Here is a 22,132-nt window from a genome sequence, read left to right on the forward strand (position 1 = left end):
TTTTTGCTTAGAAGATAGATCACGATTCTCTCACGATTCTCGCGGCATAACATCATCTTTCACATTAAAACAAAAAAAAAAAAAAAAAATGGGCTAACTTTACTGTTTCATTTTTTTTTTTATTCATTGAAATGTATTTTTTCACAAAAAATTGCATTTGAAAGACCGCTGGGCAAATACAATGTGACCTAAAATATTGCAGCAATTGCCATTTTATTCCCTAGGGTCTCTGCTAATATATATATATATATATATATATATATATATATATATATATATAGTGTTTTGGGGGTTCCAAGTAATTTTCTACCAAAAAAATATTGATTTCAATTTAAGAAGTGTCAGAAAAAGATTTAGACTTTAAGTGGTTAAACTTCCTGCATTTACACTTGTTGAAAACTTGGCAGACTGCCCAGATTTATTTACACAGAAGTTCTATCCCTTTGATCTAAGAAGGAAGCTTAGTTACAATGTTTCAAGTTAAAAATTTGGCAGAATTCCTGGATGCTTTCTTGACAGCTTAGTGAGCAGATAAAGTCTCTCCACTTGTTTATATGAAAGAATCGGCAACCTCTGCAGGAGAGATTGTCAGGGGAGGTGAATCGAGATCACAATTTTTTAACGATTATTTGTGCAGCTCTATTATAATGTAATTTTTATGTGTTAATAAAGGTGTGTGTGTGATTTTTAAAATGGCCCTTAGGCCCTATTCACGCAGGCATTTTTAGGACCTATTTTAAATGCTTATAGTGATTTTGAATAGTAGAATTCACACTGTGCATTTTAGGTGTGCTCAGCAAAGCTGTTTGTAGAGAAATAATTTTGTGTGTCCAGAGGCAGATTAGATACTTTGAATACATCTAAACGCACAACAAATTCATCAGGGAAACTCTGTTTGTTTAATCCTTCCCAGATAATTTCTAGACGATCGGTTTTCCCGATAGGAATTGGTTCTGTTGGAAATATTTAGAACATGTTTCATTTCTAGGTCCGTCAGAATTTTCAAAAAAGTCCGATGAGGCATACGCACGATTGGAATAGACAATGAAAAGCTTACGCCGGACTTTTTCTGTCAGACATTCCGCTCGTGTGTACAGGGCATTATAGTGTCTGATTTGGTCTGGTCTGTTTTACATGCAAATTTGAGGCAAAAAGGCAAGTGATTGGTTGGAGACTGTACCTTCTATAGCCCTGGGAATAATCTGTTGGGCTTTGCTGTTTACATCATTTTGGCTTGTCCGTGTCTGTAATGATAAATTTATAGTTTACTGCATTAAGGGGTCCTAAAAATACCCTTTAAGATACATAAGTGGTATGTTAATGCGCTTGTGCACAGTTTGATTCGTATTGCTTTTTGTAAACACCTTGTGATATACAGGATGAACTGACATCTGTAGCAAGCACTGCAGATAACACAGTCAGCCTAGGTTCACGTTGGTGTGATTTGGCATGCGATTGGACATGTCGCATGCCAAATCAGCGGTTATTGCCAGAAACGGCACCACCCGGTGTGGTCAGTGTGGTGCCGACTTTGCAGCGCTGCACCGATTCCAAAAAGTAGTTCCTGTACTACTTTTGGCGACTTCGGGTGGCTAATTTTGTATGGACATCTAAGCAGGAACCCGCACAGGTGTCTGTCAAATCGCCGCTGAAGTTGGACTGCATTGCCGCTGAACTCGCACAATTTCTAACCCGCAGCAATGTGAACCTAGGCTGAAACAGGCCCTCTTCATTGCTGACGCGTACACTGCGCACTCATAAACTCACCACATATTAGAAATTAAATACCACGTGCAGCACCAACTGTGTTCGCTCAACCTGTGATGAACAGATTTTACTTGTACACAAAACACAGGCGTCAGATTTTATAACCTAAACACACACTGCTTTTTTTTTTTTTTTCTCAAGCCTTAACAAAAATACACTTCATTTTTTTTTTTTTTTTTTTCTTCAGAAGTTCTGTTGGTGCTTTTATGTAAAGCTGGTATTAACATGCATTTTAGTAGAATCTAGACACTGCTATGATAACATTAGCTCTTTGTTTCCATAGGTGTTGTCTTGGAAACTAATGCCAGAAAATTACCCTCAAAGTGATCAGTCCCCACCTCCTTCTTACATATATGGGTCACAACATTTGCTCCGCTTGTTTGGTAAGAAAGATCTCTCATTAAATGGCTAAAAGTAACTCCATATCATTGACAAATTTCATAACTCCAGTGGCAGATTTCATATTTGCAGTGACTCAAGACTGTAGTTTGTATGCTTGAAATATAATTTATCAGGCTTGTCACTTCTCAACATTTCACCACTAAAAGGCTTCCCATACACAAACGCGTGTTTTTTTTTTTTTTTTTTGTTTTTGTTTTTTTCTTCTTTCCTTTTCTGCATTTAAAGCAGGATTGGATCCTGCGAATTGGAATTTTAGTATGGCCTGTTCTAAATAGTGACATGTTAAGTGTTACTAAATGGAAGCTATTTTATTTTTGCAATGTTGCTCCCTTGGCAGTCCCTGCTCTGCCTCACTTAGGTTCCACCTTAGAACAAGAACAGGTCCAGCCAGGATTCTTATTGCTTAAGTCTGGCCATAGATCATGCAGTGTACAAAATCTCATACTTGTACCCACATTCTTCAGTGTGCCCTTTTACAGTCAAGAGGTCTGGGTTATTGTAGGATATAATATTGTCTTTAGTGGGACAATGTATTATGTTTGTCTATCCGCCACTAGAAAATACCCTCCAACATAACATATTTATTCCAGCAGTTACAATTAAATTGTGCATGGCTTAATATACCAGAGGAAGGGTTGTTTTTTCTTTCCAATACAAGAGACATCTTAATTTACAGGCTCATGTTCTAAAATGTATTTTTTCAGAATATGCTGTGCCAGCCACCTGCATCTAAAACCCAGATAATGTATTTTTCTATACGTTCCATTGTGCTATGATTTGTATTTTATTTTTTCTGATAAAAGGCTTTAAATTGAAATTTCAGTTTTGGGTAGATACAGGAAATTATATTTGAGGGATTTGACAATCTATGCTACTGCTATAAACCCCCCCCCCCCCTTTTTTTTTTTTTTTTTTTTTTTTGGTCTATAATGTATGTGTATTTTATTTGTTTTCTGGTTTGCTAACCAATCACCATTGTAATATCCAATTTTTATGTATATTTTATAACTAGATACATTTCAGTGGTGTGAAACTTTACAGTTATGTGCCAAAATATTTTTACAAATTTACTAAAGCAGAATTATAAAATACATAGAATAAAGGTTTAAATCGGACATGTCAAAAATTTGTGTTTTTTGTTTGACATGCAGCTCTCTTTCGGTCTCTGTGGTTTAGGAATTAAAGGGGGGGGGGGGGGAAACGAATCCTTAGCTGTTCTCTATCAGAGAACTTATGCCCTGTACACACGGTCGGATTTTCCGACGGAAAATGTGTGATAGGACCTTGTTGTGGGAAATTCCGACCGTGTGTAGGCTCCATCACACATTTTCCATCTGATTTTCCGACACGCAAAGTTTGAGAGCAGGCTATAAAATTTACCGACAACAAAATTTGTTGTCGGTATTTCCGATCGTGTGGACACAAATCCGACGCACAAGTGCCACGCATGCTCAGAATAAAGAGTTGAAAGCTATTGGCTACTGCCCCGTTTATAGTCCCGACGTACGTGTTTTACGTCACCGCATTCAAAATGATCGGATTTTCCGACAACTTTGTGTGACCGTGTGTATGCAAGGCAAGTTTGAGCCAACATCCGTCGGAAAAAAATCCTAGGATTTTGTTGTCGGAATGTCCGATCAATGTCCAACAGTGTGTACGGGGCATAACAGTTATTACGGTAATTATTATTTTTCTGGAATTAAGTGCAGCCCTCAGTCGACATATTGCAACCAACAGTAGCCATAATGTAACGTGTAAATGTCATATTTGGACATTTCTACAGATTTCAAAATTCAGCAATTTTTAACTTCCTTTTTTTTTTTTTTTTCCCTAGTGAAACTTCCTGAAATAATGGGAAAAATGTTCTTTGATGAGAAGAACTTAAAAGTTTTGCTCAAGCATTTTGAACTGTTTCTAAGGTATGTGAATAGTTCAAACTCCTGTACTGGACTGCTATTTAAGACTATGTAACAAGAGGAGCTGTGTATGTTTGTATATTAAGAGACAAGAAGGTTATGTGATTTAGTATGCTATAGATATAAATCTCTTATTCCCACCCACCGCCACTTGTATTTGTCCTATGTTTGGTATACTGTGTGAATGTATAAATGGAAAATTAGTCATCATTTGCTTTTGATTTTCACTTATTTAACTATACTTTTAGAACTTTTTTTTTTTCTTCTTTTAAGTTGCCCACCTCCAAAGTCTTAAGCCGGCCATAGACGGGTTGAATCCTGTATGGGCAGGCTGAATGTACCCAAGTTGTTCTATCAATCAACTTGGGTACAACCAACCTGTCATCAACTATTTAATGTGATAATTGCCAGCAGCTATAGCCATTGGCAATAATCGCTTTGTGTTCTCCCAGCCGGTACGACTCATGGTTGCAGGAAAGTAAATGAAATTCTCTATGGCTTCCTGTGTGTACTCTTTTAAATTTCTGCAAAATCAATGGGAGGCCCAATAGACAGCCTTTCCGTTTTTGAAATAGTCAGATAATTTTTTTTTTTTTTTTTTTAAGCCATGCCTGTGCATCTCCATTATGGACCAGTGAGTGGCTTTTAGGGTTGAAATTAAATGATTAAAAGCTTTATAGTTAACTCTATACTTTTACATAAGCGGATATATCTGCATATTATTTTTTCTTAATCGTACATCACGGGACACGGAGCCGTAGTAATTACTATGTGGGTTATAGGCCACCTTCAGGTGATGGACACTCGCACACCCTAAGAAAGGTGGTCCACTTCCTATATAACCCCTCCCACTACTGGGAGTACCTCAGTTTTTTGCCAGTGTCTAAGGTGTTGGCCACAAGTAAAGCTGTGCTGAGCTCCACTGGAGCAATCCTTGCTGGGGCTGGCTATGCATCCAGATTCATTCAAATTGTCTTTTTAGGCCAAATTGAATGGTACCCAGGCCTCGTGGCAGAAGAAACAAGGTTTAGCCCATAACGCTTCTCTTTTTAGAGAGCTGGACCCCGGGATCCAGCGCTTTTGGTTTTTTCAGCCGTAAGGTTTTTTTTTTTTTTTTTTTTCTGGCTGGGTGCTATTACGGGTCCAGGAGTGTGGATCCCCTGATGAAAGGGGGTCCCAGTTCCTGAAGGTTTTTTTAAACTGAGCCCACCATGAGAGGTGACGATTGGGTCTGTTGATTTTACCACAGAATTCCCTGCGGCAGGAAAGGTAAGTGGAGACTTCTAAAGAATTTAAGTTTCCAATGAATTGTCTCCTTTAAAAAGTAAATGTTGTCATGCCGAAAAGTCACCACTGGGGGCTGTATAAAGCACGTACCTTGTCATGCTTTCTCAGATCATGCTGTGTCAGCAGATTCCAGACAGACCTCTCTCTGGCGAGCAGTCACAGGACTCCGGTAAGATGTTGGGTTGGGATTTTTCTCTAAAAAAAAAAAAAAAATACCCCCCACCCACCCGGACACAAAAGCTAAAAAGAGACATGTAAATGGTGACACAGGTATTCCTTTGGCACATTTACTCAAAGCATCAGGCTGAGCGTTAAATAGCAGAGGCAGTAGCTGGACTATTTGCTTAAGCAGTGGATGCGATTTCTTCTGGTAGTCCCTCTGCATTTGTGCATAGAAACACCCCAAAAAAGGGCTTAAAAGGGACTCCTACAAGCTTTAAACACTCTACATTGGCATTTTCCCCTGAGAGTTCTGCGGTGGCTGGTCAGAGTAAGCGATCGGGGGTATCAAATATATTGCAATTGTTTTCAACACTGCAGCCCCTGTCTATTTTACTGAAGAGGGTTTCCTCAAGCCATGATGGGATTGGCTGGTGGCTTTAATCGCATCCCAGAATGGGATAAAATGCGATTTCCCTCGGGACTGTGAGAAGGCTGATGACTCCCCTTCTGAAGGGCCAAATGCGGGGGATCAGCTTCACTATCTGAAAGATTGATGGTGCAGTTCTTACTGAATTTGTCCGCTCCACATTTTTTGCTACTCTTCATTGAGTCGGTCAATATGCACCTGTTCAGACTGGTCTCTCAAGGACACCAAGTGTTGCTAGCGCAGGTTGAGACATCAGAAAAAAACTTTTTATCCATTGGATCCCTAAGCATTTCAGCATTGTCTATCGGAGAGGTCAAACTTTCATTCACAGAGGATATAGCAGTGACAATTGCTGGTATCTCCCACTTCTTAGTGAATTTTTCCTCCATAGGAAAAAGTGTTAAAACTTTATAGGAGGGAGAAAATGTTTATCTGGGTGATTCCACTCAGAATATATAAGCCTTTCCAGCAATGAATGGACAGGAAAGGCATGCCACAGCTTTACAAGGGGAACAGTGGGCACACGATGAGGTTCTACCCTCAATCGATCAGGAAGAGAAACAAACCGATGATTCTTCTGCAGAGAAAACAACGGTAGATGAACCTTTTTCAGCTTCTCAATCTGAAAAATTGTTGATACAATCTCTTATGGCGCGTACACACGGCCAGACTTCCTGACAGAAAAAGTCCGATGGGATCTTTTGTTCGGACATTCCGACCGTGTGTATGCACAATTGGACTTTTTCTGTCGGCATTTTCGACGGACTCTGATATAGAACATGTTCTAAATCTCTCCATCGACAATGCCGACAGAGTTTAGCCCATTGGCAAGTCCGCTCGTGTGTACGTGGCATTACAGAAATGGTTCGTTCTACTTTCATGCTGCCTCTAACAGAGTCTCATGAAAACTTGGCTTCTTCCTTAGGTTCTTTAAAACCTTCCCATCCTTTGTATGCGTTTTTCCTGCACATGCATTACTTGAACAGCTTATTTTTGCGGAATGGGATAAACCAGATAAACATTTTCTCCCTCCTAAGGCTGGATTCACACCTATGCAGTTTTTGTGCTTTTTGCATTTTGCAGCTTTGCACTGCAGTCCATTTAACATGGTTTCCTATGGAACACGTTCTGTAGTGCAAATCAGCAAAATGCGAAAAGCACTAAAAATGCATAGGTGTGAATCCAGCCTAAGAGGTTTTTCAATTCTCTATCCTCTGGCGGAGAAATTCTCCAAAAGATGGAAAGTACCAGCAATTAACGCTGCAATTTCCAATGTGAAAAATAACTTAACTTGTCCTGTAGACAATGCACAGATGCTTAAAGATCCAACAGATAAGAAGTTGGAATCCCTACTAAAATCTGCTTTTTCCATAGCAGGTGCCGTCACTCAGCCCGCAGTCGCCGCGATAGGCGTCTGCCAATCCCTAAAGGACCAATTTAAACAGGCCCTTAGAGAGCTTCCTACACAACAAGCTCAGGATTTGGCTGAACTACCTAAGGCATTATGTTTTGCCATAGATGTCATTAAAGACTATTCACCAGGCATCCCGCCTTACGCTTATGCTTGTACATGTGTGCAGAATCCTGTGGTTGAAAAATTGGTCAGCTGAAACCCCATGTAAAAACCTCCTAATTGGGTGCCCCCTTCATGGGGAGCGACTGTTTGGAGAAGACTTGGATAAATATATCAAGAAAATTTCTGCAGGGAAAAGTACATTTTTACCAGTCAAAAGAAAATATAAACGCCCTTCATTTAAACGGGCTCTTTTCCCTGCGCAAGGGGCTTCCCGCCTCTAGGCAGTGGCGACTAGGCAGACTCTAAAGGAAAACCTCAGGGTCAGACCCAGGCTCAAAAGAAGCCCTGGGGTAGGAAATCTGCAAAACAAAATCCTAAAGCCTCATCATGAAGAGGCAACCCCCCTCACCAAGGTGGGGGGAAGACTTCTGCAATTTTCAGAAGTCTGGAAAAAGGAAATTCAGGACAGATGGGTCATCTCCACGGTAACACTAGGGTACAAGCTGGAATTTCAGGACTTTCCACCATCTCGTTTCCTGTGATCAAGCGTTCCCAAAGATCCAGAGAAAAAAATCTGTTTCAGGCACTAGACTGATTTTAATATCTCAAGGGGTCATCATACAGATACCCACAAAAGAGCAAGGTCTGGGGTTTTATTCAAATCTTTTCATGGTACCAAAACCAAAGGAGATGTCGGACCCATTCTAGATCTAAGAAAGCTAAATCAATTCCTGAAGATCCCCTCCTTTCGCATGGAGACAGTCAGGTCGGTGGTTTCTATCCTTCTAGGAAGAGAACCTCTGGCGTTAATCGACATCAGGGATGCATATCTGCATGTCCCTATATTTCCTGCTCATCAAAAGTTTCTGCGGTCCGTGTTAGAACAGTTGCATTTCCAATTTGTAGCCCTGCCCTTCGGGCTAGCCACAGCACCTCCGGGTGTTCACCAAAGTACTGGCCCCACCTCTAGCCAGGTTAAGGGCACAGGGCATAACAGTCGTAGCTTACCTAGACTATCTATTACTTATAGATCAATCGGTGACTCGTTTGGAGCAAAGCTTATGCACTACAACCAACTATCTGAAAAGTTTGGGTTGGAGTCTCAACCTAGAGTAATCTTCCTCAATACCGCTAAAAAGGCTGGAGTACTTGGGTCTGATTTTATAGACACAGCCCAGGAAAGGGTGTTCTTGCCTCAAGCAAAAATCAATTCCATAAGAGAGCTGGTGGGGAGGGTCAGGTTAAATGGCAATCCCTCCATTCGCCTCTGCATGAGGTTGCTAGGAACCATGGTAGCTTCATTCGAAGCACTTCCCTATACCCAGTTCCATTCAAGACTGTTGCAAAACAGTATCCTGTCTGCTTGGAACAAAACAAATTTCAAGCTTTAGACTTACCAATATGGCTGTCCCCAAGAGTGACCCAAAGTCTCACTTGGTCATTAACTCAGAATCTGCTTAAAGGAAAATCCTTCAGACCAGTCATCTGGAAAGTGGTAACGACGGATGCCAGCCTTTCAGGCTGGAGAACAGTACTAGAAAAGACAACTGTCCAAGGACAGTGGTCAAGAACCAAAAGAATCTTGCCCATCAATATCCTAGAGATTCGGGCAGTACGTCTGGCTGTAAAGGCCTGGACTTTCAGGTTACGGGATTGTCCTGTCAGGATTCAATCCGACAATGCCACAGCTGTGGCCTATATCAATCACCAAGGGGGCACCAAAAGTCTCTCAGCGCAAAGAGAGGTGAACCATATTCTAACTTGGGCAGAAAGGAAAGTTCCATGCCTTTCTGCAATCTTCATTCCGGGAGTAGAGAATTGGCAGGCGGACTACTTTAAGTGGAGTTCCACCCCCCCAAAAAAAAAAATGAGTAATATGCTTAAAAAAAAAATTTGGAGAATTATTTTTTTTTTTTTTTTATTCACCTCTAAATGGCTGTTGCTAGGGAGTCCCTCGTGGTCTGCCTCCTTCGGTGCCTGGGCTGGTGACATCACTTCCTTCGGTGCAGGAAGGGAGATCGCCTCTCCACCTTCCCTCTTGTCAATCATCTGGGACATGTGACCGGTCCCAGGTGATTATGGGGCCAGTGGCGGCGTGGCTTGCGCATGCGCAGTGGGTGCTCGGCTGTGAAGCCACAGCCGGGCACCCACAGTTAAAATGCCGGCGCCGCCGAGCGGAGGGGGGGATAAGCGGGGCTTAGTTTCCCCGCATCGCTGGACCCTGGGACAGGTAAGTGTCCGATTAAAAGTCAGCAGCTGCAGTATTTGTAGCTGCTGACTTTTTTAATTTTTTTTTTTTTTTTAAATAGGAACCCCACTTTAAGTCGCCAGCAGTTATTCCTAGGGAAATGGTCTTTTCACCCCAACATATTTCGGGCTGTTTGTCAAAGATGGGGGACTTCGGACGTGGATCTTCTAGCATCCAGGTTCAACACAAAGTTGGCCAGAACAAGGGTTCCATTCGCATGTGGAACGGATGCGTTAGTGACCCCATGGGATCAGTTCTCACTGATCGATACATTCCCCCCTATTCAGTTGCTGCCTCGACTTCTTTGCAGGATCAAGCTGGAAAGAAAGCCAATAATTCTGGTGGCATCAGCATGGCCCAGAAGGTCGTTGTACGCAAAAATCGTAAAGATGGCAGTGGAGGGCCCAATGTCCCTCCCACTATGGCCAAATCTGCTCTCTCAGGGACCGATATTCCATCCTTCCTTACAGTCTCTAAATTTAACGGCTTGGCTATTGAAACCCACATTCTAAAGAAACATGGGCTTTCCGGGTCAGTTTTCTCTACCCTGATTAATGCTAGCTTCCAGAACTATATATTATAGAGTCTGGAAGGCTTATGTTTCCTGCGGTGAATCCAAGGGTTGGCACCCTTGAAGATATATCATAGGCAGAATTCTTGCCTTTCTACAATTAAGGGTAGAAATGAAATTGGCCTTAAGTACTATTAAAGGCCAAGTCTCAGCCTTATCGGTCTTATTTCAAAGACCACTTGCTAATAATTGTTTAGTTCGAGGCTTTATACAAGGGGTAAAGCGGCTTAATCCGCCCGCCAAACCTCTCTTGAACCTTTGGGACTTGAACTTGGTTTTGTCTGTGTTACAAAAATAGCCATTTGAAGCAATACAACAGATTCCCCTAGTCCTTCTGACAAGGAAGTTGTTTTTTTTTGGTTGCTGTATCCTCCGCAAGGAGGGTTTCAGAATTGGCTGCTCTTTCTTGTAAAAAGCTATATTTGATTTTTTTTCGTGAGGACAGAGTGGTGTTAAGCCCTCATCCAGGTTTTTTGCCAAAAGTAATTTCAGGTTGAGAAGGGGACACTCATAGGAGTACAGACAAAAAGAGCTGCGCACCCCGAGTAATGGATAAGAAAATGGGAAGTCCCCCTAGTGGGGCTTTAATAATAAATAATTTTATTGGTACAAAAAAGTATAATGAATACTGACCTCAAAAAGTCAGGGCATGAACTAGAATACAAGGGTAAACAAATGAAAAAATACCAATGGCAAAAGGGCAATGTACGATGGGTTACACCATAAGCAACAGTGATACAATAACAGAAAGATGTAGGTTGTGTAGAAACTGACGCGTTTCGACTCCAATGGGTCATCTTCAGAGGATAAATACGTTAAAAACTGTAAAGATGAAAACATGTGTCAAATAATTTCAAAACCGAAAAGAATATATGAACAAGTCCATATATTACATCTTTACCAGTCACGATGTACTCAATGGTTACGGATAGCCATGATATGGAGGGGTTTACCTCTTGTTGTATCCCCGATCTCCCGGCGGATAGGCCAATCACAAGAGGAGCACATGCCACACACACATGCCTTACAGGGAATCACACACTAGATATCCCCAAAAATTGAGGGAAAAGAGGAGTGTGCACTGCACCTGTGATGAAATAACAATGTGTATGAAGTAAATGGTTCCAAAAAGTAATTTATAAAGGTAAAAAAGAAAAAGAAAAACGTATCTTTATATAACTATTTATTTAAGTTCTAATTGGGTTGAAACTAGGGATGTTCACGGACGTGGAGGAAGAGTGGGTCCATACGAAAAGATCTAGGAAAGGGACATGGAATGACGTGAAGTAGGGGAAAAGAGGGAGGGAAAGGTAAGGGGAAGGAAAGGGGGGGGAGGGGATGGGAAATGGAAGGAAAATGAGGGGGAAAGAAGAAGGAGGGGGAAGAGGGAAGGAAAGGGGGGGAAGGGGAAGGTAAAAAGGGGTGGGAGAGAAAGTGTGGGAAGGAAAGAAAAAGGAAACGAGAACGCACAATCAAAAAAACAAAAACCGATGACAAAGACAACATAAGAAATATGGACTGACTCCCATTACAAACGTCCAATTTTCAAAATTGAAGGGTAATGACAATAGGGTATAGGTGTATAAAGGCCAAAAAGTGTAGAGGAGGCCCATCAAGGGGCCAAGAGGGGCAAAAGGTGAACAATGATAGTGAACATGAGCAAAAACAAAAGCCATGCGAATGTGTTGTGTGGGTGACGTGTGTGGGTGAACAAGAGCGCACGCGCATGACGTCACAGCGCCTGCGCAGTTGCGGCGGAGGTTGACGGTGGATCCGGGAGAATTTCTCTTCCGGAACGCCGAGGGAGTCACACACTGAGCGCCGCCATTGCGTCGCTCTCCTCCTATGGGGGAATGGATGGAGGGGGAGGGATGCCTGCACCTGTGACACATTTAGGCAAATTACTTTCCTTATAAATTACTTCTGCAGTATGAGAGGTTCAGTGGTATTGCCCGTTTCCAGCGGACGCTCCTGTGCTGCCTGAATATCCGATCTGTTGGTAAGAATTCATATACTCCTTCATTGCTTTCATGATGTGTGGCTCACATCATGATTGTGTTACCCCTTTCAATCCCAATAATAATTTTGATTTATTTTTTTAACACTTTGTGACATTACAGATTGTTTCTTCGGTCATTTGCCTTTTTGACCGAATCTATCGATTTTTACATTTTAAGGTGATGTCCCCCTCACACACCCTTTCACCCCACACGCTTTTACCAGATGTCACCCACACACCACATTCGCATGGCTTTTGTTTTTGCTCACGTTCACTATCATTGTTCACCTTTTGCCCCTCTTGGCCCCTTGATGGGCCTCCTCCTACACTTTTTGGCCTTTATACGCCTATACCCCATTGTCATTACCCTTCAATTTTGAAAATTGGACGTTTGTAATGGGAGTCGGTCCATATTTCTTATGTTGTCTTTGTCATCTGTTTTTGTTTTTTTTGATTGTGCGTTCTTGTTTTCGTTTCCTTTTTTCTTTTTCTTTCCTTCCCACACTTGATCCCGCACTTTCTCTCCCACCCCCTTTTACCTTCCCCTTCCTCCCCTTTCCCGCCTTTCCTTCCCTCTTCCCCCTCCTCCTTTCCCTTCCATGTCCCACCCCCTCCCCCCCTTTCCTTCCCCTCCTTTCCTTCCCCTTACCTTTCCCTCCCTCTTTTCCCCTACTTCACGTCATTCCATGTCCCTTTCCAAGATCTTTTCATATGGACCCACTCTTCCTCCACGTCCGTGAACATCCCTAGTTTCAACCCAATTAGAACTTAAATAGTTATATAAAGATACATTTTTCTTTTTCTTTTTTGCCTTTATAAATTCCTTTTTGGAACCATTTACTTAATACACATTGTTATTTCATCACAGGTGCAGTGCCCACCCCTCTTTTCCCTCAATTTTTGGGGATATCTAGTGTGTGATTCCCTGTAAGGCGTGTGTGTGTGGCATGTGCTCCTCTTGTGATTGGCCTATCCGCCGGGAGATCGGGGATACAACAAGAGGGAAACCCCTCCATATCATGGCTATCCGTAACCATTGAGTACATTGTGACTGGTAAAGACATAATATATATGGACTTGTTCATGTATTCTTTTCTTTTCTTTTTGGTTTTGAAATTATTTGACACATGTTTACATCTTTACAGTTTTTAACGTATTTATCCTCTGAAGATGACCCATTGGGGTTGAAACGCGTCAGATTCTACACAACCTACATCTTTGTGTTATTGTATCACTGTTGCTTATGGTGTAACCCATCGTACATTGCCCTTTTGCCATTGGTATTGTTTTTTTCATTTGTTTACCCTTGTATTCTAGTTCATGCCCTGACTTTTTGAGGTCAGTATTCATTATACTTTTTTGTACCAATAAAATTATTTATTATCCACTCCTCTTGCATTTTGTAAATTTACACTACTGGCTGCTTTAAAGCGCCATTAGGGGGGATTTCCTGTTTTTCTTATCCAGTAATTTCAGGTTTTCACCTGAACCAAGATATTGTCCTGCCATCATTTTTTTCCAAAACCATGTTCCAGGGAAGAAAGATCACTACATTGTCTTGATGTGGTGAGAGCAGTGAAAATCTATTTAAAGAAAACTGCCCACATTTGTAAGACTGATGTCTTATTTATTCTGCCAGAGGGTCCTAAGAAAGGACAGGCAGTGTCGCAATCCACTGTCGCTAAGTGGATTCGGCAAGTGATAATTCAAACTTATGATCTAAGGGGTAAGATTCCCCCGTTTCAAGTTAAGGCGCATTCTGCCAGGTCGATTAGTGCTTCTTGGGCAGTGCGTCATCAGGCCTCCGTGGCTCAGATCTGTAAGGTCGCAACTTGGTCTTCAGTGCATACATTCACAAAATTTTATCAGGTGGATGTAAGGAGGTAGGAGGATATTGCCTTTGGGTGCAGTGTGCTGCAAGCAGCAGTATAGATCATCAAGTCTGGGTGTACCCTGCGGGTTGTTTCCTCCCATCACTCGTGTGGCATTGCTATGGGACATCCCATTAAGTAATTACTTAGGGCTCTGTGTGCCATGATGTACCATAAAGAAAATAGGAATTTTATTACAGCTTACCTGTAAAATCCTTTTCTTGGAGTACATCATGGGACACAGAGGTCCCTCCCCTCTTTTTTGGGATACAAGTATATTGCTTTGCTACAAAAACGGATTTGCTCCTTGAAGGAGGAGGTGTTATATAGGGAGTAAACTTCCTTTTGATTGGGTTTACCAGTGTCAACACCGGAAGGTGGCCTATAACTACTGTGTCCCGTTATGTACTTCAAGAAAAGGATTTTACAGGTAAGCTGTAATAAAAATCCTATTTTTATTGGCTTGGAACAAGTAGGTCCAAGCTCTAGATTTCCCAATGTGTCTGTCTCTAGGGTGCACCGGACCCTCAGTTGGTGGTTGATAACCAAGAATCTGCAGAAGGGAATATCTTTCCTACCAGCTACCTGTAAGATGGTAATAGCAGATGCTAGCCTTTTGAGTTGGGGGAACAGTCCGGGAAGAGGCGACTGTCCAAAGGACATAGTCCAGATTAAACATTGCCCATCAACATTCTGGAGATCCAGGCAGCGTGCTTGGCCCTGAGGGCCTGGATATTCAGGTTACGGAATTTGTCCTCTCAGGATCCAATCCTACAATACCCATTTTTTACCTATAACCTCTTCTACATTCTGTTTGTTCAGTTTGTGTAGTATTTTTATATATATATATATATATATCTATAGTTGCAGTGGATAATTTTTTAGGTTGCCTGAAATCATGTGCGTATCCCTATTGAGACAGGATACCCTTCCTGGTTATAGGTAATGGAAATCTAAATCTGTGTGTCTAATTGGTTTTTGGTTTACAGATTTCTTGCAGAGTATCACGAAGACTTCTTCCCAGAGTCTGCCTATGTGACTGCCTGTGAGGCCAACTACACCACCAAGAACCCTCGTGCCATTTACTGAAATTTCTCATCATTCATACAGTCTGAACTCCTTGGATGCCCTATCATATTGTTGTATATTTTAGGAAATGTGAATTTGTGGAATGAACTCTAAGAAAAACATGTATAAATCAACATACGGGAAATAAGACTTACTATTTTGCTTCTCAACCTTGTGTTTGAATGAAGAAATTAATGGGTTGTCATGGTTTTGCAAATTTTCAACTCTTCTTGTCTTATAAGTTGCGTTGCTAAAATGTGTTTCTTAAATAAAATGTTCTATAAACAGTTGGAAGGTGCTGGTGACGTAGAAAGGTGGGGTTGGCACTGTCAGTGTTTTTATCTTCAAGGGACTCACACATAACCCATTCAGAACAAACTGAGAATATCTCTTGAAAACCTGTCCACCAACCCAGTTATACTTGCCTTTTGATGTGTGCCCTAGCTGACAGAGTTATGATTACAGGAGGAGTAAAGAACCAAGACTTCACACATGCATTTTTTTAGTGCTTTTTTTTTTTGCATAAACGCACTACAGTCCATTTTAACATGGTTTCCTATGGGACACATTCACATCTATGCTTTTTTTTCATCTGCTGTGTTTTTGGAAAGGGTCTTGAGATTTTTTTTTTAAAAGCAAAACGCTTTTTTTGGTTCCTTAGACTTCAGTGGAGAAGCTGCAGAGAAGCATGTAGTGCTTTTTTGCCACGATTTGCATTTTTTAATCTGCCCAACAACAAATTGGCCAAAAAAGCATAAAAAAAAAAAAAAGCAAATCACGGTTTAATTGTGTGTGCAAAAACGCACAGCAAAATGCACTGTAGAACACACCAATCGTAAACTGTATAGATGTGAATTGAGCGTAAAGGGAAAAAACTTTTTTTTTGGATAGCGCAAGCATGGGTTATAACCCCTGTTAGGTTTTTTGCCATCTGTCTTTTTTTTTTTTTTTTTTTTTGAAGTTTCTATCCAGACCTGAGTGAATATTGCTCTGGGCTATCTAGCAGTTTCTGGATTGATTTACATTTTGTATGTACCTTGGGGACTGTACCCAGACCCCGCTCATTTTGGCACATAGTGTCTGGCACGTCTGTAATTAGCTGCAGGGTGCTATACAGTTTCAGGGCCGTGGTCAGTAGTGGTGTTTCGTTTTTTTTTTTTTTTTTTTTTTTTTTTTTTTTTTTTTTTTAGGGATATGCCCACTCTGACGCTAAAGTCTGGACCTAAAATAAGTCCAGTGTTGAATAAGGTAAGAGTATTTTGGATTATTTTTCTGTACATTTACATTGGTTCCTGGCTTTTACTTAAAGCCCCTTTCACACTGGTGGCTGCGGCTTGTTTTAGCTGCGCTTTACCGCTGTTTAAGCAGCGCTTTTTGGCTACTAGTGGGGAGCTTTTAACCCCAAAGAAGGGATTAAAAACTCCCGTGTTGTGGCGCTTCCGAAGCGTTGCTCATTTATTTCAATGGGCAGGACATTTTGGTAGCGCTAAATACAGCGCTCCCAACCCACCCCAAAGATGCTGTTTGCAGGACTTTTCGAAACGTCCCGCAAAGTCACACTTGAATGAATGGAAGGAGATTTTCAGGCGCTTAGCAGAGGCTATTTCCAGCGCTAAAGTGCCTGAAAACCACCACAGTTTGAAAAGGGTCTAACACAGTTCCCCACAAGCAATTTTTTAAACATGGTTTTCTCCTGCTATCCAGACTTTGTTTCAGGAGAATGAAGTAACTGCATTAGGCCTCCTAGATGATGCCTTCACTTTTTTTTTTTTTTTTTTTTTTTTCTGCCAAAAATGCACACCTTATGGTTCTGCACTCTGCTGCCATCTTCTACAGATGGGCACAACCCCATTCACTCTACAAATCTGAGTACTCCACTAGGGATCCCCCCACTTAGCAATGGTGGATTACAGGCGCAAGGGAACTGGGCCAAAAACGGTCTGGAGACTCCAGTCACTGCTCAGGGTAATGACTGTCCCCTTGTCCCGGGGCAATGTCTTATGACACCGCCCCCATTATCTGACTGTGGCTTCCCCTCTGCATGCAACATGCAAAAGCAGATTTCTCTGCCACCATGCCTGAATTCTTCAGAAAACTAGAAATTTTATAGAAACTTCAGTTTCCAGATGTCGGAAACTATTCACGTCCTCTCTTCCAGTGGATCCCATTCAGGATTCAGAAGCGAAAGCTCCTTTCCTTGAGGTTATTATGGGGAAGTTTTGTGGATCCTAACTTTGTGTCAGAGCCTGCAGAGGATTTTCCCTTCCTTTCATCTTATGAGGTACAAATTGCGGTTTTATGTGGAATGCTCTGAACTGTGGACACACTAATTGGCACATCTTTGCCTAATAGCAGCTGTCTCACCACACCTAAAAACAAACCAGCATGGACAATAAAAATCTAAGTCCTGAAAAGGATATTGAAAAGAAATGGACTGTTCCAGCGCTGTGCTGAACCCTCAATAAACACCTTACAATTTCTATTGCGGATATTCTCCCTTTTAGGGATTCTGTTGATTTGGCATCTGGAATCCCTTTTAAAGGCCATTTTTGCCCTTGCTGGTCCTACAAACAATTGCTGCTATGTTCATTTACCAGACTATTGCTAACTGGGTAGGATATGTGACTAGAGAACATGAACCTGCATTTGAGGACTCTGTCTTGGAACAATTACAGTTGGTACCGTCGTCATTTTAGTATTGCATTGATGCTCTAGAGATTGTGATTTACCATGTCTGTAGAACAGGGGTCTCAAACTGGCGCCCCTCCAGCTTTTGTGAAACTACAATTCCCCATGAGTCATTGCAAGGCTGAGGATCACAAGCATGACTCCCACAGGCAGAGGCATGATGGTACTTTTTGTTCTGCAACAGCTGGAGGACCTCCAGTTTGAGATCCCTTGCTCTAGAATGTCTCTGCATATGCACAAGATTATGTGGCTAAAAGATTGGTCTGCTGAACCTGCTAAAAAGCTGCTTCTGTGCAAGCTTATAGATGATGATTGCCCGTATGGGGAATCCTTTGTTAAATTCATCAAGGAAGCCACTTGGGGGGGGGGGGGGGGGTGAGTAGTAATGCTTTTACCCCAAAATAGGAAGCCTATGCCTCCTACTTCTAAGGCTACTACTACTTCACAGCAAAAGTGTTCCTTTCATTCTTGCCAGGTGTGTACTTGTAAACTAAGGCTTAGCACCTCCTTCCTTCTTTCACAAGCCCTGGACTACCACGTTCACCAAGCCTGCCCAGAAGGCCTCCACACAATGAAGGGGCATCCCCAATCTTAGAAGTAAGAAGATGTCGGTTGGTGTTTGAGATGTCCTGGACTGCTGGGTCCAATCTGTAATTTAAAAGAAGCCAAAATGAAGCTTGTCTCTACAATGTTAACCCCACTAAATGCAGTGCTCAAAATTCTCATTCCACAACGTATTGCTAAATCTTAAGATTATAAAGTGCTTCTACTGATACAATGACTTATTTTCTCCTTCTAAAATACTGAAATCAACCATAACATTTCTACTTAATTCTGTTCTGTAATAATGGAGTGCTTCATGCTTCGTGTGAAATAAAACTTCTAAGATGCACTCTTCTGTTTTATAAAGTGCAGTTATGCTACCTGTGCAAAAAGAGCATGTTAAAGTGGTCAGTTGCGTCATTCGTAATCCATCTTGGAAACAATTGTTATGCCTAATCTTCCAGCATTCAGTGAATTCCCTTCTTACACATCATACCCTTTTCTTTTTTTTCCCTTCACACCTACTGTGTTCACACACCACCCAGAGTGTGTGTGTTCACCTTTTGTGAGTTGGACCCCTTATTACCAAGAAGATCTTTGTGTACCTTCCTTTACCCCTTCAGGAGTTCATTGTAACCTCCAGACTATTTTCGAAGCCCATATTCTGTAGGAAAGTGCTCGGAACAGAACATATAGCAGATTCAGAGTGCTTTCCATATTAAACAAAAATAAATAAAATTGCACTTCATGAACACCTTAAATTGTTTGTTCAGATTAAATGCCTATTTTACCCTATTTACTTACTTTTCCTATGGAACCAGTTGCCGATGTTGCTGTCCCTTATAACCCTCATTCTGTCTCCTCTCACAAACGTAATGACATTATGTCACAATCTCTGCCCTCAACTCACTTTTTGACTTCCCATCTGCCAAAGGCAGATTTAATGACTGCCTTGCACCAACTTCAGGCACAAGGTGTGGTTATACCAATTTTTTTTTTTTTTTTTTTGTTAACGTTTTCTGTTCAAACTCATTCAGTCCCAAAACCAAATGGCCCGTTTGACCAATACTGGACTTAAAATTTATAACTGGTTTCTTGGTGTAACAAAATTCTGGATGGAATCTGTGAGATCTGTCATTACTTCTCTTAAGTCGAGGAGAGTTTCTGGCATCAGCGGCCATACAAGATACCTATCTACACCTCCCCTTTTTCCCCTCACATCAATGTTTTTGTGTTTTTACTGTGGGAGACCAACACTTTAATTTGTAGCACTACCGTTCAGGCTCTTCTCTGCAACCCAAGTGTTCACAAAAGTGATTGCCATATTTCTAACTTTTTCATGAGCCTAGGTATTTATGTCACAGGTTACCTGGACAACCTCCTACTGAAGGACTTCTAAGCGACAACCTTGTAGAGGATGATTCAGTGGGGGTCATTTACAAAAGGCAAATCCACTTTGCACTACAAGTGCACTCGCTGTAATCCAAGGGGGACATGCAAGGAAAATAAAAAACAGTATATTAGCTTGCACATGATTGGATGATAAAATCAGTAGAGCTTCCCCTCATTTCAGATCTATCCCTCAGATTTACAGCGACTGCACTTGCAGTGCAAAGTGGATTTTCCTTTCGTAAATAACCCCCAGTATCTTCGAACCTTTTGAAATGTTAATTATCAAACCAAAGACTGCTCTGGAGTACCTGGGTCTAATCTTGGATACAGCCCAAGCTGGCACTTTCCCTCTCCAAGAGAAGGTCCCACATGAGGGCTCCTACCACAAAACAGCTCTCCTCCGTTTGTTTCTGCATGAGGGTTCTGGGCTTGATTGTAGACTCCTTCCAGTTTCTGTTGCACCGTTTCACTCCAGACCTCTTCAATTCAACGTATTCATGACATGTAACAAGCAAATCCAATCTTTGGATCACACAGTGCTTCTTCCGAGCCAGGTAAAGCTCTCCCTGACTTGGTGGATTTCCAATTATGCCCTAGAATTTGGAAAGTCTTTCTTTTACACGTCCCGGATGGTGGTGACGATGAATGCCAGTTTTACAGGCTGGGACGGAGTTTGCAATTCTAAAAACTGAAAATCCTGAAACTGAAAGCCATCAGATTGTACAGCAGGAGACCTTCGTTCTGCAAAGTCATCCAGTCATGGTACAGTCGGACATTGCCACACAGTGGCCTACATAAACCATCAGCAGGGCACCAGAAGTGAGACTGCACTATGACAAACAAGTCTGATACTTTCCTGGGAGGAAATTCAGATTTCAGCTCTCTTGGCCATCCACATCCCTGGAGTGCACACTTGGCAGAGGTGGACTTCCTAAGCCATCAACTCCAAGATCTGGGCAAGTGGTCTTTGCATACAAAGATCTTTCAAAATTACTGCCAAAGATAGGGAAAACCACTTGTGGACATCTTGGTCTGGAAACCGACCATATCGTCTGTTATTCATATAGATTATACCACTTTTAAATGTGAGAATTAACTTTCTACTTCTAGCAGTGTTTTTCCCAGCCTATGCTTTATTAGAGTCTCCAAAACCTTTCCAGTGAACCTGTTTTCCAACACCCTCTACTGATACTGGATGAACCTTGACAAGGTGTTTACACCTCCCAAGCAGCTATCAGTCTTGTACCTGTTTGAGGAAGACTGTTAAAAGTTTGGCTGCTTGCTTCCAGCAGTATTCTCTCCTAAATAATCTTTACCCATCCCTGTGGCGGATGCATTTTCAAGGACTCCACTGACAATTGAGTGTGGGGGCCCTTTTCTAAAGCATTATTCTCTCTTGTAGGCCCTGCATTGCAACCTGCCCTGGCCACAGAACTAGTCTGAAAAACTCTAGCTAATTGGGCTAAGGCCATCAAAAGGGATCACGCTGATCCTTTTAACCACTTGCCGACCGCCTCACGACGATATACCTCGACAGAATGGCACGGGCAGGCAGAATCACGTACCCAATCCCGATCCCGATCGGACCCCCCCCCCCCCGGTGCCTGAGGCGGTCGGCTTTTGTCCAGCGGTGATCGGAGGTGAGGGGGAGGCCATCCATTTGTGGCCCCCCCCTCGCGATCGCCGCTGGCCAATGAAATCATTCTTATGCTGCTGTATGGTAAACAGCAGCAAAGGAAATGATGTCATCTCTCCTCGGCTCGGCAGTTTCCGTTTCGGCGCCGAGGAGAGAAGACTGTAATGTGAGTGAAAACACACACACACAGTAGAACATGCCAGGCACACAAAACACCCCCGATCACCCCTCCCCCCCGTCACACTGACACCAAGCAGTTTTTTTTTTTTTTTCTGATTACTGCATGGTGTCAGTTTGTGACAGTTAGGGTTAGCCCCCTTTAGAGCCGGTTCACACAGGGGCGACTTGTCAGGCGACCTAGCCGCCTGACAAGTCGCCTCCCGTTCTGTACAATGGAACCGTTCTAATAGGAGCGACGCAAGTCGCTCCGACTTAGAAGAAGGTTCCTGTACTACTTCGGGGGCGACTTGCATAGACTTCTATACAGAAGTCGTTTTGCAAGTCGCCGCGGAAGTCGTTTGCAGGTCGCCTCGGTGAGGCGACCTGCAAGTCGTGCCACCCCTGTGTGAACCGGGGCTTAGGTCTAAAGTTTTAACCCCTTGATCACCCCCTGTCACCAGTGTCACTATGCGATAATTT

The 22,132-nt window shown here is 42.2% G+C and overlaps 1 protein-coding gene across 2 annotated transcripts in view; it reads left to right on the forward strand.

Moving 5' to 3' along the window:
• The window catches only part of MSL3 (MSL complex subunit 3), a 47,228-nt gene extending 31,704 nt beyond the window's left edge, over window positions 1–15,524 (forward strand). For both annotated transcript variants that reach the window (XM_073614848.1, XM_073614849.1), the window contains exons 11-13: window positions 2,051–2,150; window positions 4,004–4,088; window positions 15,156–15,524. In XM_073614848.1, coding sequence (XP_073470949.1) covers window positions 2,051–2,150; window positions 4,004–4,088; window positions 15,156–15,255 — 285 coding nt within the window. In that variant the 3' untranslated portion in view covers window positions 15,256–15,524. The remainder of the gene's footprint in view (window positions 1–2,050; window positions 2,151–4,003; window positions 4,089–15,155) is intronic.
• The last annotated feature ends 6,608 nt before the right edge of the window (window positions 15,525–22,132 follow it).

The sequence above is a fragment of the Aquarana catesbeiana genome, linkage group LG02 (assembly GCF_042186555.1).
Source record: "Aquarana catesbeiana isolate 2022-GZ linkage group LG02, ASM4218655v1, whole genome shotgun sequence".
NCBI classification, from domain to species: Eukaryota; Metazoa; Chordata; class Amphibia; order Anura; family Ranidae; genus Aquarana; species Aquarana catesbeiana.